This window comes from Talpa europaea, assembly GCF_964194135.1.
Source record: "Talpa europaea genome assembly, chromosome: 9".
Taxonomy (NCBI): domain Eukaryota; kingdom Metazoa; phylum Chordata; class Mammalia; order Eulipotyphla; family Talpidae; genus Talpa; species Talpa europaea.
This window is the reverse complement of record NC_140076.1, coordinates 11060951-11078791: the sequence shown is the minus strand read 5'-3', so window position 1 is coordinate 11078791 and position 17841 is coordinate 11060951. Positions and strand designations below refer to the sequence as shown.

General features: G+C 52.0%; 1 protein-coding gene across 1 annotated transcript; it reads right to left on the bottom strand.

The window, feature by feature from the left end:
- Positions 1 to 959: 959 nt before the first annotated feature.
- CDA (cytidine deaminase) lies at positions 960 to 17072 on the bottom strand (the record flags this gene model as incomplete). The annotated part of the gene is made up of 4 exons (XM_084242004.1): positions 960 to 1076; positions 4335 to 4392; positions 10069 to 10180; positions 16919 to 17072. The coding sequence occupies 4 exons, from the start codon at positions 17070 to 17072 to the stop codon at positions 960 to 962; spliced, it is 441 nt and encodes a 146-aa protein (XP_084098130.1).
- Positions 17073 to 17841: the final 769 nt, after the last annotated feature.

Sequence of the window (17841 nt, the reverse complement as noted above, 5' to 3'; positions counted from 1 at the left end):
GATGCCCCATGGAGGGCAGTGTCCAGGACTGCAGGGAGCTGAGTCCATCACAGATTCTAGAAACAGCCGCTGGCAGTTAGCCCAGCACAGCGGGGTCTCTCCTTGGGAGAACAAAGGGGAGAGGAAACTAAAAACTCAGCTCTCCACTCTGAGGGGTGCACAGTATCAAAGGTCCCACTGCTTCTCCCAGCAGAAAACCCAGGCTTTTCTATAAAGACACGTCACCCAGGAGCCATGAACTATGAGAGAGACACAGCAAAACATGCACCCGAATCAGGATGCTCTGTGATGTTTATAATTAGAAAAGTCCTCAGAACAGGGTAGAACCTTGGGAAGCCTGATGGGGAAGCAGTCCAGACTCAGCTGGAATTTTTAATGTTTGTTTTTTTTTTTTAAAGATTTATTTATTTATTTTATACAAGCACTGGGTATACTCAGAAGCGTGGGAGGGTGAGAGAATCCACCAGAGCCAGAGTGGGGAGCAGAATAGGCAGACTGACGAAATACACTGCTGAGGGGAGCAGCAGGCGGCAGGAGAGGTCTGCGCGCCATGTGGGGCCCTCGCCAGCCGGCTGGGGATTGAACCGGCGCTGCAGAAGCTGTGGACAGCTTCACAGCCCAGCGTTCAACTGCTGCGCCACCGGCGAGGCCCTCAGCTGGAATTTTAAAGAGGATTCGGAGGAAGGAGGGATGTTGCTCTTGTCCCGAGAAGGGACGAGGTGGGCTGGAAGGAGGGGCTCCGGCCCAGGCCGGAGTGGAACCTTTATCACTCGGGTTGGAGATTCGGTGTTTGAGTGTAATGTGGAAAAGTCCTCTCTGCCTCATCCCTGTAGGACCGGGGTCCAGTCGGCAGGTGTCCCCAGGCTGTGACAACATCTTCACGAAGTTCTCCTCGTGGCTGTCCCTGCGAGTACGTGTCGGGATCCAGGCTCTCCCCGGCGGTGGGTGTTCTCTGGCCTTCACTGGGTCTTCTGCAGGTCCTCGGGCCCAAAGGAGACCGGCAGTAACTCCTGGACCGTCTTCATCATGTACGTGCCATCGGGCTTGGTCATGTAGACGGCCCAGGTGCAGCCAAACTGGAAAAGAGGCAGAGCCAGCATGAGGGCAGCAGTGCGACCACGGGGTTAGGGCTGAGCGGGGCTTGAGTCTGGCTCCGCCTCTGTCTACGGGCCTCTCTTTCTGTGCCTCTGCTTTCTCATCTGTAAAGTGGGGAGGACAACCTGGCTCATCGCGCGTGGGGAGGAGCAGGTGAAAGGAAGCACAGTGAGCAGTGAGCATTGTGCTTTTTGTGGTCTATGATGACGGACTCGGGACCCAGGGCTTTTTTTTTTTTTTTAAAGATTTATTTATTTTTGCATACAAGAACCGGGGTATAGGCCAGAGGTATGGGGGAGTGAGAGGATTCTCCAGAGACAGAGTGGGGAACAGAACAGGCAGACTGACTGAAATACACTGCTGAGGGGAGCAGCGGGCGAGTCAGGAGAGGTCTGCTGCACCATGTGGGTATCTCCCTGTCCGGGAAGCGAACTCGTGCCGCAGTGGCTTTGGACAGCTTCATAAGTTGCGTCTTAACCCCTTGTGCCACCAGGGAGGCCCCTGGACCCAGGGCTTTATAAGAACAACATGCGACCCCCGGGACAGCCTTCCTCTTGCTGTGACAAAGAACAGCTGACATCTGCTTCCCTTTCATTACTTCCTTATGCCTCACAACCAGAGAAGTTGCTCCCCTGCCTCAGTACCCTCCAGCTACTGCACACGCGTGACCTCATTACCTACCCTTTGAGGTAGGGACTATTATTATACCCATTTCACAGATGAGGAAACTGAGGCTTAGCAGGGACAGTCAGCAAGGCAGAATATCAGTACCAATCTCTCGCCCTGTCTTTCTCTTACACATGAGGAGCTACCACTTCTTGTCCTATGACTTGGGGGCAAATGACTGAGCTCTTGGGGGCTCAGTGTTTTCACCTGTGAAATGGTTTCAGAGACAGAAGAATATATTAGGCAGGAAGACAAGTCGAATGGCAGGTCTTGGGGTCGGAGTCACTGGATCCAGGCTCTACCTGGCCAGGTGTTGTTGGAATTAGGTGGCAGGGGAAGGCACCCAGCACCGTGCCAGCCTGAGCAGATGCTCAGCCCATGGTAGCCATCGCTGCGGCTGCTAGGAGCAGACGCTGGGGTTTGCAGCCTGCTGTTCCTCCTCACTGCTGTCCGGATCACCGCGTTATTACCCGGCTTTTGGAAAACTAATGTTTTAAGGAAAATGTCTCTGCTTGGCAGGCCCGGCTGAAGGTATGGGTAAGAGCGAGCAGCGGGGCACATAAGCGCGAGGTCCCCGCCTCCACATCTCCTAGCATTTGCATTTTGGTTTCAGTTTTGCTTCTCCCTCCTTCAGCTTTTTCATTTGCCGTTCTTGTTTGCCAACATCTATTCTGTATGGAGAAAACAGCAATGAGCAATTAGACCTAGTCAGGGCCTGGGAGCCAGGAAGTTGGCATCTGAGGTGGTTTCCTTATATGGCCTGGGAAGTGACAGGCGTCCCCCCCCAAGCGAGATGATGTCCACACTGTCAATCCAGTGCCTCCGTGCGGCATTTTTCATCTGGACTTGGGAACTGAGCTCTGCGCACCGTGTATGGTCTGCGGTGCTGGCAACAAGAACGGGGATGCTGGCATGTGTGACAGATGCTGTGAAAACCCAGGGCTCACATGCATGGTCCAAACAGCCCTTTGCTCCCAGATTGAGACAACTTGGAAAGCAGGACCCCCCACGGAACAAGCAGCTCCCATGCAGCAAAGCACCACCATGTCTTCTCCACAACCTAGAAGGATTTGTTCCATGTACATGACTGCAAAGGCGCGGGCCGCAGTGAGCAGCATGGCTCTGTGGTCAGCCTGCATTGGTCACGACAGCCAGTTCGCTATGCATGGGCTGTGTGTCCTTTAGCAGGTTGCTTCGGAGGGAGGGGTAATGACAGATGCTTCCCTCCTGGGTGGGGGTGAGGATAACATGAAGTGCTGCATCTAGAGCGGCTGATAACGTCACATCAGAGCTCAGGGGCCTAAGGGATCTTCTAAGTGGGGGGCTTTAACGATTTGGGGCTCTGAAGGACACAGGTCTGAGAGTCCACAGAAGCTCCTGACACTCCCTCACCCCCAAATGTACATATAAATATCAAAAAACTCCTCTTTGTTTTCAGAGTTGAAGAAATTGAAAATTTCCATCCAGATGATCTTTATAAAAAGTATATTGCGTCCCTAAAGTCCCCTCTTAGAGATAAATGGCTTTTCTGAATTCTTTTTCTCAACTTTTGTTACAATGTGGTAAATATAGACAGCATAACATTTATATTACCTAAGCTTTACCATTTTATGATCAGTTTAAGTGTACAGGTTGGTTCCCTCTGTTCCTGGAATAAAATATACCCTCCACCCCATGACCTACAAGACCTCTTGTGATCTGGCCCCTGCCCACCCCTCTGTCTTCAAGTCCTGTCCCCTTTGCCTTCTTACTCAGTGTTCTAGCCTCTTCGGCCTCTTGTTGCTTATCAAACTCATCAAGGGTGTTAAGCTTGCTGGCTCCTCTGTCAGAAAATGGCCTCCTCTACACCTTTGGTTGCCTCATCTTTTCTCATTATTTATATCTCTGCCCAAATGTCATCTTCAGAGAGGTCTTTTCTGGTCATCTAAAGCAGGGCTTGGCAAACTCTTTTTCTGTAAAGGGCCAGATAATAATTGTTTTACGGTCTGCAGGCCATATGGTCTCTGTCATAAGTGTTGAACTCTGCTGTTGTAGGGTCAAAGCTACTATAGACAAACTTTGAACCAATGGGCATGAATGTGTGCCAATAAAGCTTTATTTACAAGAACAAGCAGTAGACTGGATTTGCTATAGGCCATATTTGCCGACCTCTGACTCTGATCTAGAGTATCACCTGCTGCCCCTTCTGCCATTCCAACTCCTTTTTCTATGTTTTTTATTTTTTCTTTGAAATCCTCATCCCTCTCAGAATTGATACTGTTTGTTTATTTATTTTGCTCTTTGTTTATTGTCAGTCTCCTGCACTAGTCTATGAACTCTGTGAGGGCAGGAGCTGGTCTGTCTTTTCACTGCTGTCTCCCCAGAGCTAGTTTAGTCCCCAATACAGAGAAAACACTCAGCAATTATTTGTTGAATTTGAGAATAATTTCCAGTGATTCATGGGAGCTCAGAAATCGGCCCACTGAGCAAACAGGACAGTAGCTGCGTCTCCTGGTTGGTAGCCCGCCTTTGCTCCCACAGCTTGAGAAAGCAAGGAGGCATCCTGTCTGTATCCAGAAAGAGAATCTGCTTACCTCTCTCATGACTTGCCTGCAGGCCCCACATGGTGAGATAAAATCATCTTGCAAGTCACTGGGGAAACAGAATCAAACATGGATTAGTCTCCTGAGGTATGAGGACAATTGCTAAGATTCAGGCCTGAGTCCCGCCCCACTCCAGATGAGGTCAAACCCCACCAGGTGGTTCCCAGCTCACAGACACACTGTGTCCCAGAGGCTGAGGAGAAGATGCCTGGCGGCTTTCCACACTCCCAAGAGGCCAGACCACAAGCAAGAACGTTGTTTGTGTTAGTGCAGCCAATAAGCATTTAGTGAGTACTTACTGTTGCTGCCCACACCCTGGGGACACAAAAATTAAGGAGAATTTGTCTCTGACCTTCAAGAGATTGCTCAACCCAGTGGGTGATATAGAAAACCAGATGAGTTATCATTTTAGACAAAATGCAATAAGTGCACATGGTAAGAGAAAAACAATCCTGATCTGTGGAGAGAAAATGTTTTATGGCATTTGACGCCGTCCTTGGAGGAGGCACAGGTCACTATTACTGAGGACCCACTGTGTGCCAAGATCTGTCCCAGGCACTCGACAGCCATTATTTCATTTAATTCTGAGGACAACCTGAGTGTCAGAATGACCACTCTACCTGCAAGGAAAGAGGCTCAGTGTGAAGAAGAAACAGGTGCTATTTGGAAGTTCTGCATTTTTCTGTAGGGCAGGAAGTAGTATGTGCAAAGGCTCTTAGGCATGAGAGAATGTGTGTGTGAGTCAGAGGAAAATGGGCTCCTTGCATTTGAGACAGTCTGGAGGTGAGGAGCTCACAGTCAAGGGATCACTTCTGAGGATTTAGGGACCTACAGGCCATCCTTCAGCTCTGAGCAGGATGAAGGATGATGCTTAAAAATGTGGGTCTGCTACTCCTAGCCAGCCTATTTGGTCGCCATTTTGTCACCTAAACAAGGTAAAAGTGGTCCGGCCAGTTAGAAACAGGAACCCAACCCTTAAGCCCTTCAAATCAAACAAGAGCGCAAAGCTGGATCATACTGAGAAGGTTATGCATCACGAACTATGTCCAGAATGCCCAGGGGGCTGAGGACTGATGCATAACATGTGCATCAGGAGGTATGTCCAGAATGTCCAGGGGGCTGAGGACCGATGCATAACACATACTCCCGACTTATACATCACGAGGTATGACCGGGAACGCTCGGGGGGCTGAGGACCGATGTATGACAAGGGACCCCAGAAGCTGATCAGTGGAGCGCCTTGTTGATAAGATCAGAACCATGGCTGGGGATTAGGGTGTATCATCAAGTAGATTAGAAGTACCTGGAGGGCAGACTCAGAATCCCTAATCTTCTACATCCTTCCCCTTTCTTTCATCTCCTTAATCTCCTTACAACCAATTATGTGTGTCAATAAAAGGGCCAGGATCTTGCTCTTCAGCAGCATCCAGCATTATGTAGCCTGCTCCACGACTCCCGTTTGTCAGTGTGGTGTTGTCCGACGCAACAAAAAAGACAGATTTAACTGCAGGAGGTCTGAAGCCTGCTGGAGCACTTGAAGTTTAGAGAGCGGCCACCACCACCCTTGCCCTTCTAGACCCACAGCCCTTTGATAAGGCTAGAGGAATGTGGGATTTAAAATTTGCTTCTTGATCAGTTCTTTTTGTTAACTATGGTGACTTTGACCAGATCATTTTAATCCACGCAGGGTCATTTCTTTGCCTGTAAAATGTGCGCAATAATGTCATCTACTTTGTAGGAATGCAAGACAATAAAATGTCCTAAGATAAAAGATGTCCTAAGTGCTATACAAACTTTAGAATGCTACACATAGATGGTTATTGCCTGTATTAATCACAGCTTGATAATTAATGGCTTATCCTACATTCCCTTACATATATAAACTGGCATCATTTTAGAACCTTATCATGTATTGTTTTATTATATACTACTAGCTTTATGTATTATTTCATCATTAACTTATTTGATTACATATTAACAATACTTACATTAATATGTGCCCAGAATGTGACAGGCATCCAGCAAAGCACCTTACATGCACTGTCTCATTTTATTTTATTTTAAAGATTTTATTTATTTATTTATACAAGCACTGGGTACAGTCAGAAGCACGGGAGAATTCACCAGAGCCAGAGCAGGGAGCAGAACAGGCAGACTGACGAAATATATTGCTGAGGAGAGCAGCAGCGGCAGGAGAGGTCTGCGCACCATGTGGGACCCTCACCCTGTGGCTGGGGATCGAACTGGTGCTGCAGAGGCTGCGGGCAGCTTTGCAACCCAGCACTCAACTGCTGCGCCACCGGGGAAGCCCACTGTCTCATTTTAATTAACAGATATTTATGGGACACCCACTAGGTGATAATGCCTCACTGACAGGCACCGTCAGTGCTGGGGATGTGGCAGTGAACAGAACAGACAAAATTCATTGCACTCAAGAGTTTTTGACGGATCAGGGGAGCCAGCCAGCCATGTATCGAGTAGAAACAAAGAGAAATGCTATGAATCGAATAAAGCAGTGGAGGGAGAACAAGGGATGGGCTGTTGTATTTCATCCTCGTGATAACTCCATTTTATAGATTCTGGTCCATGAAAAGGTGGAGTCTGAGCACACCCCAGCTTCAGAAAAAAAGCCCACGGGACCACAAAGGGTGAGCCCTCTGAGCCAAATGAACCCTGAAGATGACCAGGTCACAGTGCGGTGGCCAGAGCCTCTTGTGAGCTCTCTGGAAGCTGGAATCTATTCTCTTTCACTTCCCTCCACACATGCTGACCACCAGCCTGAAGGAACAGCCAAGACCAGGCGGAGGATCCCTGACTTCAAACTCCACCTTCCTGTTTGGGAAGGGAGAGGATCTCTGCATGGAAATGCTATGAAGCAGGCAGGGCGCGGTCAGGCCCCTGGGAGAGGCGCTCTGTGTGAAGCCAGCTCCTCTCCTCTATGAACCAGCCCCTGCCAGGCTCACCACTTTCCTTCCCAGTCTGTGCCGTGCGTGGCCACGGGGATGGCTCCCTGGCCAAGGCGACCTGCATTAGGTTTCCAAGGGTGTGTGTGAACATGCATCCCACTGGGAAGCTGATCTGGCCTAGGGGTCAACCACAGAACACAAGCCGGTGCATCCAGGCAGCTCCGAGAGTTGGAAGTCAGCCTGACGACAGTGGAGATACTTACCTTGCACATCTGTGTCGGGTGCTCAGCTTGGGGCCTCACATCTATCAGATGAATTAACACCTGTAAGGTTGTTGTCCCCTAACAACCCTAGCAGGCAGGTGCTCTGTACAGCTCATATTACCCACATGATCATGAAAGCGAAATGACCCGCCCAAAGTCACAGGGCCAGGATCGGACCCAGGCCCTTCGTACTCTGCTGTGGGTAGCTTTGCAGTGATCACATAATGATAACTTGCAAACAAGAGTTTTAATTTACTGCGTACTCTGTGCCAGGAGCTTTTCAGAAATCATTTCCTGAGTCCCCACGACAGCCCGATGGGTCAGTGTCACTGTCCTTCACTTCACAGGTGAAAAGCCAGACTCGGATTGTTGCAGCAACATGTCCAAGGTCAGCAGCAGAGCAGGATTTGAAAAAGTTGTCATGAGCCTGGGAGCCTGGACATTTAACGATGACTCTATATTCCTGCCAACAGTGAGAGCTGAGTGCTTGGAGGAAGACGTACCCCAGAATGCTGCTGGGGGCATTGGCTGTCCCCTCCTCACGTCCCCTTTCTCCTGAGCCCCTGCCCTGCACTGCTCAGGCCTTGTTCTGAGCAGTGACGGTTCCCTGTGGTTTGCCCTGACCTTGGTCATACTGAAGCCAATTATCAGACTCAACAGCCTGGAAATCTTTTGACTGTGATGGTAACAACGGCAACCCCAGTGGGGCGAGCTTCTGTCCCCATTAGCAAGATTCCATTTGTGTGCTCTGCTCTCCTCATCTTTCACATCTCCAAGGGGCTCTCTCGGCTGTTCACACCCATCAGTGTTAACAAGGGAGCTGGCATTTTCCCTCCATCCTCTAAATCCATACTCTCAATTTAACAAATCATTAGTGCAGTAATGACAGTCCCTGGCTTGGGGATGCTGGTGCAGGCTGAATACCCAGAGATGAGCGGCTGGGTGCGGGGAAAATGCAGGTTTTGTGTAAATAAGGAGATTTGCTAATTATCACCAGCAATACCCAGTCATGTTTAAAAGCAGATAATGACTGAGAGAAAAAGCCTGTCATTCGGGGCGTTCTAAACAGAGCGAGGCCGTGATGCCATTACCCTCGTGTTGACTTTGACATTTCCCCCAGAATGTCATTATTTTCTTGGGTCAGCTCTGAAATTGAGCGATTTTTCCCCACTTTTTTTTTTTTTTTTTGCAAAGTGTAATTCACATTCTGATCTCTGCTCATCTGCGTGAAATGTTTCCAGCATGACCTCATTATTCTTCCCAAAGCCAGAGGGAGGCCAGGACAGACGTCGGTCAGGGGGAGAGTGCTTGGAAGTTGGGGTCTCCTCCCCAAGTGTGCCACTGGTGCCAGAGACTTGGGAAAAAACCTACAATACCTGGACGACCTCAGGGTCCAAATGCTGCAAAGTTTGGGATCTTATAAAAGAAAGGGGGCCTCATTTTCATCACAGGACGCCATCCTTTTTGTTGGGGGTCCCTACATTTCTGCTGCTTGCCTTTCTGCCAGGAAGATCCTGTAGTTCCACCACCATGAAGAAGTAATTCACTCTAAGGATGTGACCCATGTGGCCAGACACCCCCAAAGACCGGCCCTGGGCCAGTCATGCAGCCTTTTCTGGGCAGGTTAAACATCTGCCGTGTTATCCTCTCTGCATCGTTAACTTGCTGAGATTGCTCTCTCTCCCAGACAATGTGAGGGGACACACAAGAGCAATTCACCACTAAATGAGAGGCGTAATGGTGTCCAAATTAATAAAACAGCCCGTTTACATGCTTGAATCCTAAAATCACTGAGTCTAGGTCCAGGGCCAACAAGAACTTAATAAGTTCTCTTTGGGGGTACGCATGTGAGAACTTGGATACTTACATTTGGGGCATGCAGAGAGAGCTGGTGAGCGCGCTGTTCAGCTGGGACTTGGGCTGGAATCTGATTCGTTTGAGTCATAGTTTCCCTGGCTGGCAGGCCGCCAGCAGCTTGTCTCTGTATCCCGGTTCTGGCACCAGGAGGTGAGAGCTGCTGAGTGAAGGAGTCAGCTTGGATTCGGGGACCAGCTCGAGGAGAGCAGGGAACAGAGTGTGATCTCCTGGCACAGCATGGTGCAGTGGAATAGGCACTGGAGTGAGGCCCCGGAGACCAGGTTTTGCCCCAGCTCTGCCACTAGCTCCCAGGAGCTGCTCATCCTCCCTGTACCTGTTTTTTCAACTGCAAAATGGGGGGAGAGGCCAGGGAGTTTGTACCAGGTGATTTTAGGTCCCTCCAGCTTCAGGTATCCATGCTACCTTGCAATTGCTTCTTGGGGTTGTGTTGCACTTTGTGCTGTTACGAGGCCAGAAGCACACCTGTCCTTGTCAACCAAGATGTCTTGGTTATTTACTTGCTCTGTAGCTCACTGAGGACAGAGTCCATTTCTCATTTATCTCCTTTATCCTCCACACTCAGCCCCATGCCTGGCACACAGGGTGCGCAAAACAAACACGTGAATGAATAATAGGTGTGTAGTGGATGTTGGCTGAATCAGTGCATAGATATTGCTGTCACTTGACTTTCCTACTCACCTGGCGATAGCAATTGCCCTGAAGTCTTTGTACCCTTCTGAGATGGCCTTCTGGATGGCCGTCCGCTCTGCGCAGACACCCAAGGTGTAGCAGGCATTTTCTATGTTGCACCCTGTGAAGAGAGGAGAGCCTGGTGGTATTTCCAGCAGACCCACTTCCTGTTGCGTGTGCCGAGGAAGAGGCTTGCTTGACTCTCGACAAGGTCGGAAGAAGGAAAGGCAACGTGGGGAGACCCTCTGACCCACCGGGCTGGGGCTCTTCCCGGGGACCTCCAATTCTCATTGCTCTCAATGCCTCCATCTCAAAGCACAGGCTGGGAGCCGGGGCAGTGTAAGGGGCAGATTAATTCACCACGGCGGGGTAGCTTCGCACTTCTTGACCAGCGGGTTAGGTAACTGCAGGGACCTGCGGCTTTCATATGTTTCCTGTCTTTGACCCAACTGTGTTCTCTGCCTCTCCCATATTAAGATCCTGCCAGCCTTGTCTAGCAAATCTCCCAGCCCTGCCGCAATTCAGGGGCACTTTCCCCATTAGATGGGATTCATGCAAATCTTAAATTTTGCTGATGTGCTGTTAAAGCAAACTGCCAGATTGCAGAAGGCCCATGTCAGGACCTTGCCAGTGTCAGCCCTGGAGTCCAGAATGGCCTCTTGGATGCACAGACCTCTGTAAAAGAGCCTGTAGTTTCTGTCTATCCCTGGGCTGCTTTGCCCTCTAGGCTCTGAGAATTTGGGAAAGAGACTGAGCTCCTTGAAGCTCATTGTCCTCATTTGTGAAGTGATAATGACAGGGCCTTCCTTACAGGCCTTTCCTGAGAACAAGTTGAAATCATGTAAAGCAATTAGTACAAAGCCTGGCACTGAGTGTTACACAGCTGTCAGCTGCTCTGATTAATTGCATGAAAATCAAGGTTTTGTCAGTGGTAGACCTGTGAGACAGTCTCTGTTCCTTCCAGACAGGGTGTGTCAGTTGGCCCTGCCTTGGTCTTCCAGGCACTTTGAAGGCCTTTCCATGCTAGAAGGACCTACACAAGCTGGTGCCAACCTACTTACGTCTTGGACCTCATGTCCTTTTACTCTCCAGGCCTGTGGGCCTGCCAGATGTTTCCCAAAGACCCCAGTGTAGACTCCTGCCAAAGGGCCTTTGCACTGGCTGGTGCCTCTACCTGGACACTCCTCTTCCTATATGCACATGACTCACCCTACTCAGGTATCTGCTCACATGTCACCTCCTCTGACCAGCCTACCCTGATCACCCTATCTCAAATTACTTCTCCCCCCCAGCACCTCCAATCCTCTTGCTTTTTCTTTTTATCACTTTCCATTTTATCTTGCTTTCATTTTCCTCATGGCACCAACACTTTCCTGAAATAAATGTCTTGGCTACTTAAAGCCCACATCATAGTGTAAACACCCCGAGGACAGGACTTTTGTCCATAGTATATATTCCGGCTCCAGAGCCTAGAACAGTGAGGCAAGTGAGCCCTTGTTACTTCCTACTAGTGGACATGCCCACGTCAGAGCTAGATTCCTGCGATGCAAAGAGACCTCCAGCCTGTTTGGTGTAATTTCCCAGGCTAGCTTAAAAGAAGAAAGGGGTGGGGGAAGCCCCTGACCAGACACTGATCCTGAAAGACCAGGCAATTTTGTTTTGCCTTCATAAGCCCAGACAACAGCCACCAGCCACGCAGGCAAATCACCCCCATTTCCGGCTGCCTTCACTGGCTCTGAAACACGCGAGACAGACTGGATAGTGCCAAGCCGGGAATCCATGAATAAAAGAAGGGGTCAATTAGTACTACAATTACTAACTGCTATTATTACTTGCTTTCTTTGATTCTCTCATTGCTTTTCTTTTACCTGTCAGGTACTCTGGGGAATACTTTACCTGTGCCAGGTCATTAATCCTGTCGACAACTCCAAAAGGCAGATACTATTACAGCCCCATTTTACAGAAGGTAAATTCTGATGCTGCTGGTGAGAGGCAGGACTCACGTTCTGGCCTGTCCCTTACACAGGACTATCCTTTTCCCCTACAGCATTCAAAACACCTCTTCTGAGGTGGTTTGGTGCTTAAGTCGAATGTCATCAAGACACCAGCAAGGAAGGCAGTTCACCCAGAGGAGATTCGGGCTGGACATGCTGTGCACCGCTGTCCTCTGAGGGGTCCCACTGGGATGGGCACAGAGCTCCTCAGGCAGTGGCCTCAGCATGTGGGAGGCTTAACACAGGCCTCTGAGCCCCACCCCGGGAGCTGCTGCTGCAGGTCTGGGTGGGGCCCAGGAACTTGCATTTCTAGCAGGTTGCCAGGGAGTGCTAAGCCTGTGGTCTGGGCCCACTTCAAAGACTCACTGGATAGAGCAATGTCATGTCCAGGAGCTTGAGGAAATACTGCACCCTCCTGGGTTCCCAACAGCAGTAGGGCCGCAGTTTCAGGGGTGAATGATATTCTAGCACCTTTAGAGTCAGGGCTTTTAGTGTTGCTCATCTTGTAATGAGCCCCTTTAGAGTGACAGTAGAACTGGGTGGGGAGACCATGGAAATGGCGTGGGGTGGACAAACAGGGCTGTAGGTGGGGAATCCGCTCAGGGAAGCCTGGTTTGATGCCCCTGGGAGTGCCAGGGTGGGGTGAGGGAGGGGTGGCCTTAAAGTAAGTGAAGGGAGAAAAGAGTCTGGGGAGGCCTCAGAAGGGCAGAGACTGGTCTGGGGCAAGATGGACCAGATCTAAAGAGTAAAGCAAAGCAAATGCTATTGAATGATTAACCAGGATGTCCTTAAGTGTCCTGTGGTTTGTTCCTCCCAGAATTCATTACAGCTGATCCAGTAAAATGGCTCCTCCCCTAAATGCCTGGGACACAGAGAAAGTCCATGTCCCTGGAGAGAAGAGAGGGATCAACAGACCAGTGTTTGAGAGGATGAACTAAGGAGACTAGCTCCCTCCCTCAATGATGCAGTGAGCATCCTCTGTGACTCTCCACCCATCTCCTCCAGCTCCACACAGCTGGGCTGGTTCCCTGACCCCTCCTGGGCCTCCTCTGCCCCACAAGCATGACACATGTCCCCTGCTGCTCTGTCCTCACCTCCCTTTTCCTCAGCAGCTCTTTCTTCCCTGGCGGCTCCTCCTCCCGGTTCCGAGGCTGTCCCCACAGCATGCTAGAAGTTACTCATTACCCTCGTGGTGGTCCATCTTGGAGGGCCACAGGCCTCCAGGGTTGAGTAACAAGAAAACTATCCCTATGAGGAGACCATGCCAGCGGGCCTGTCCTTGCAGCCAGACCTGCTGTTGTGGAGTGGACAGGACACAGCTGCCTCTGAGGGCACAAATGCCACGGAGGCTGGAGAAGCACAGAACAGGGACATCTGCCCTACTCTAAGCCTGCTAAATTCAGCAGTGCTGCTGATCCCCTCTAACTCACTTCCTACAGGGTGAGTTGCCCTCTGGGGTTCGTCCAGTAGATCAAGGTCCCTCACCCTCCCAGGCCCACCTTACGTCACCTACACCCACTTCCTTTCCATCTCCATAAGGAGACCTAGGAATTCCGGGAGGCACCCTAGGTCTGGCCCCCTCCTCAGCATAAGTCTCCTCTCCCTCTGGCACATCCATCCTGCAGTTAGTGGGGGCAGAAGAACACGGCCTTTGGAATCAGGTACAGCCAGGCCTCCGTTATCTCGTTCATAAAATATGGGTGTGTTGGCTATTAGTTTGGCCTTCTGGGCAGCCCCACGCTCCTCCTGTGGTTACAAATCCACCCAGGCCCCTGGGCGGAGGAATACATGAATGAGCTGGTCAGATCACACTCGCCATCATGACAGAGATTAACCAGGCACACGTGTGCCTGCAGGTGGACCCACGAGAGATTTCCCTGAACTGCCCATCTTGAACTAGGGGCAAAGAGCTCTTTCTGTTTCCGAGGCTGTAGGATAAACCACATGCTTACTGGACACACGTGCCCTGATGCCACCTGTAGGATAAGAGAAAGAAACCAGCACCCAGAAGAAAAAGGGCCCAGGGCATTTGTGTTTCCGAATTCCCTGACACTGATCTATCCCTGCCCATTACAAGGAAAGGCTCTGACTAACATCCGTGACACTCACCACCCCCTCAGGTGGAGGCTGAGAGGTGACACTTCCTTACCCAGTGCTTCCTGAAGGCTCCAGCCACTGAATCGGCTGCCTCACCTGTCAGCTGTCAGTCTGCCACGCCCCCAGAACAATCCAGCTTTGCCTTCCGCCTCCTCCCTCCTGCCTCATCATTGCCCAGGGCCACCTGGCTGGAAATCTGCGCACCGCCTCCTTTCCTTCTTTCTAATGCTGCCCACCCCAGACCCCGTCCATTCGTCCCCCCAACCTCTCTCAGATCTTTCCTTCCTCTGTCTGCTGTCCAAGCCTGAGCCGTTCATTTGCGTCTCCAGCGAATGTGAATCGAGGCCCGGCAACAGCCTGGGCACAGTGCTGGCGCCGGGGAAGGTCAAACAAGACAGACACTGCTCACTCACACTCTTTCCTCCACCCGGCTGTCCTTGAGCATCTGGCAGACTAACTGTCCTCCAGCACCACGTTCATGTTACTCTTAATTCCCTGGAGGTGCAAGGGGTTAAGACACAGCACTATGAAGCTATCCACAGCCACTGCAGCAGGAATTCGATCCCCAGCCAGGGAGCTGACTCCCATGGCGCAGCAGACCTCGCCTGTCTCACCTGCTGCTCCCCTCAGCAGTGTATTTCAGTCAGTCTGCCTGTTCTGTTCCCCACCCTGTCTCTGGTGAATCCTCTCACCCCCCGCACCTCTGGCCTGTACCCCAGCTCTTGTATCATAAATAAGTAAATCTTTAAAAAAATTAACATTCCTTGGCTCCCTACTTCCCATTGCAGCAAATCTCAGTGTCTGCTTGGCCGGCAAACACCCTTCATCAGCTGCCTCTAATCATCATTATCACATCACTATCCTGCTAATAGCAGCAGTAGGAGGGCACCCACATGATGTTCCTATTGTGGGTCCAACACCACACTAAGCGCTATAGGCAGAAACCCACCTAGAGCCTCCCAACCGGGATGAGACAGAGCCTGTGCCAGGACTGATGTGGCACAGCCAGTAACAGCCAGGCAGGCCCCCAGCTCTGCACAGCCATCCTGCACAGTGGGATGTGCCCTCCCCTGGCAAGTGTGCAAGCTGAGGCTTGGCAGGGAGAGGAGAGGGGTGCAGGGTCATGCAGCAGATAAACAGCAGCACCACAGCGAGCCCAGGAGCCTCTAACCCCAGAGCCTTCACCCCACCCCATTGGGTCCCCTAAATCCCACCGTAGGACTGTTCCTCTGCTGACACCAGATCCTTCCAAGCAATTTAAACCACCATACTCCTCCCCACATTCATGCACTCCTTCCACAATCACCAACAGTGGACGGCCCACCCTCATGGCCTGGCATCACAAGCTGGTTGGCAGGACCACCCCTCATTAATGTGCATAAAATGGGTGCTCGGAAAATCATTACTGTGCATACAGTGGGTACTTAGCAAATATTTGTCAATGACTGAATCACTGTAAGGATGGGGCAGCCCCTCTCTCTGCACCTCTGGAGCAGAGGTGGAGGCCCTAGAAAGAACCAGTGGCTGGTTGGTCCTGGATCCCAGGGCACTGTGCACGCTGTGGTTAATGTTTAATAATCATCTGAGCGAGCAGGGCAGGCCTGAGCTTCCATGAGACCCTCAGGGGTTCTCTATTGCCCATAGAACAGCAGACCTGGGGGTCAGGGGAATTCCGACTCCCATCTCTGGGTTCGATACCCAGCTCTGTGATCTTGGTTGCTTAACTTCTTAGAATCTCAGCTCTCCTCTCTGCAGAGAGGGTGGGAAGGGTTGCGTGGATATTAGTCACGCTCTCGTCACCCCGAGCTCTCCATCAAGGTTACTCCTCCCGCTCAAAGATGTGTAAGACCCAGGTGAACAGGTCTGAAACCTCAAAAGACAAGAGATAACATGAGCCTGAAGGAGAACTTGGCTCTGGAGCTGCTGGGGGTGCAGATGGACAGAGGTGAGCTTCTGGGCCTTTCGGCTGCCCCTCCTAGCAGAAGGGGGATTCCTGCCTGGGTTCTGTGCCAGTTTGCACCCGTGACCTCCCCTCCACCTGCACCCCAAGTTTCCCTCTGTCCTGAGAGAGAACACAAATTTCAATTTTTGTTCAAGTTAACTTTTCCATGCAAACAACAAGCCACAGACACGGAGCTTAGGAACAGACTGGTGTAGCTGCATGCCAGTCCTCACTTCCCCAGCAGCCTGGCAGGGCCGTCGCTGGTCCTGCCAACCAGCTTCTGATTCGGTGCAAGGCCTGCATCTGCCAACTGTGGGAATCCAGTCACCCAGCCTGCTGCCTTCCCAGCCTTCCCAGCCAACCAACTTGCTTCCCAGCCTTCCCAGCAAGGTGGATGAGTGGACAAGAGCAGGGTTTGGGGGACGGCAGCCAGCCCTGGTCTACGCCCAGTGCTCCGTGTGACCTTAACCTAGTCAAGCCCTCTCTGGCTCTCGGTTTCTTCACTGAAAAATGGGCATCAGGCGCAGGCCGGCGGGTGGGGTGAGGGCTGAGGGGGCGGCTGGTGGGAGCCTGGTATTGGCCTGTCTCTCCCCAGAGCAGCGGATGCGCTGGATTCGTGGCTTCGCCTTCCCCTCCTCCTAACCCCAGCACCTCCCGCTCCCAGACAGCCTGGATCTGTGAGCCCCTAAATTTGCCCCACAGTCCGGGAGGGCGGGGGCAGAGGCAAAGCCGAGTTCCAGGGGAGCCCAGCCTGGAGGGGAAGCTGCGCGCTCTCCCCGCTGTGCCTCCCGCCTTCCCGGCCCACCCGCCGCCCGCACCGCCTTACCGGAGAAGATCCTCCCGTCCCGGGTCAGGAGGGCCGCCCCCACGGGGAAGTGGCTGTAGGGGCAGTAGGCCGACTTCTTGGCCTCCTGGCAGGAGAGCAGCAGTCGCTGGACCTGCTGGGGCTCCAGGCCCGCGGCAGGACGCTCCTGGGCCATGTCGGTCCCCTGGGGCGGAGGACAGAGAAGACCGAGGTCGGCCGGCCTAGGCGGGCCCACCCCCCGAGGCTCCTCCCTGAGGGTGTGCCCTGCGGCTGGAGGTGCGCTCCTGCCGGGCGGGGCGGCGCACCCCACCCGGGCACCCCACCCCGCTCCCACCTGTGGTTCGGGGAAGGCGGTGGAAGGACACGGCCCGCGAGTGCATCCGTCTTCCTCACGGCCCGCTCTCCGCGGGTCCAGAGGTGCCTCTGTTTAGGGGTGACTGTGAACGCCTTCCTGGGGAAGAGTGCCCAGTGGGTCAGACTGAAGTCTAGAAGGTCAAGCTCCAAGGATTGAAATGCCTTAGCTTGGGGCCTCTCCGGTGGCGCAGCGGTTGAGCGCTGGGTTGCGAGGCTGCCGCCGGTTCGATCCCCGGCTGCTCCCCGGCCACGGAGGAGGGTCCCACATGGCGCACAGACCCCTCCTGCCGCCCGCTGCTCCCCTCAGCAGTGTCCTTCGGTCCTTCTGCCTGCTCTGCTCCCCGCTCTGGCTCTGGTGAATTCCCTCACCCTCCCGCACTTCTGACTGTACCCAGTGCATGTATAAACAAAACAAACAAACAAATAAATAAATAAACATGCCTCTATTAAAAAAAAAAAACTTTAAAAAAAAAAAAAAGAAATGCCTTAGCTTGTTGAATGCCTTTTACTCTCATCTGAGAGATGCCGATGGGGTGAGGCTGAGAGGGCAGGGCTGGGACAGCGGCTCTGGCTTCCTGAGTGAGGAAGTG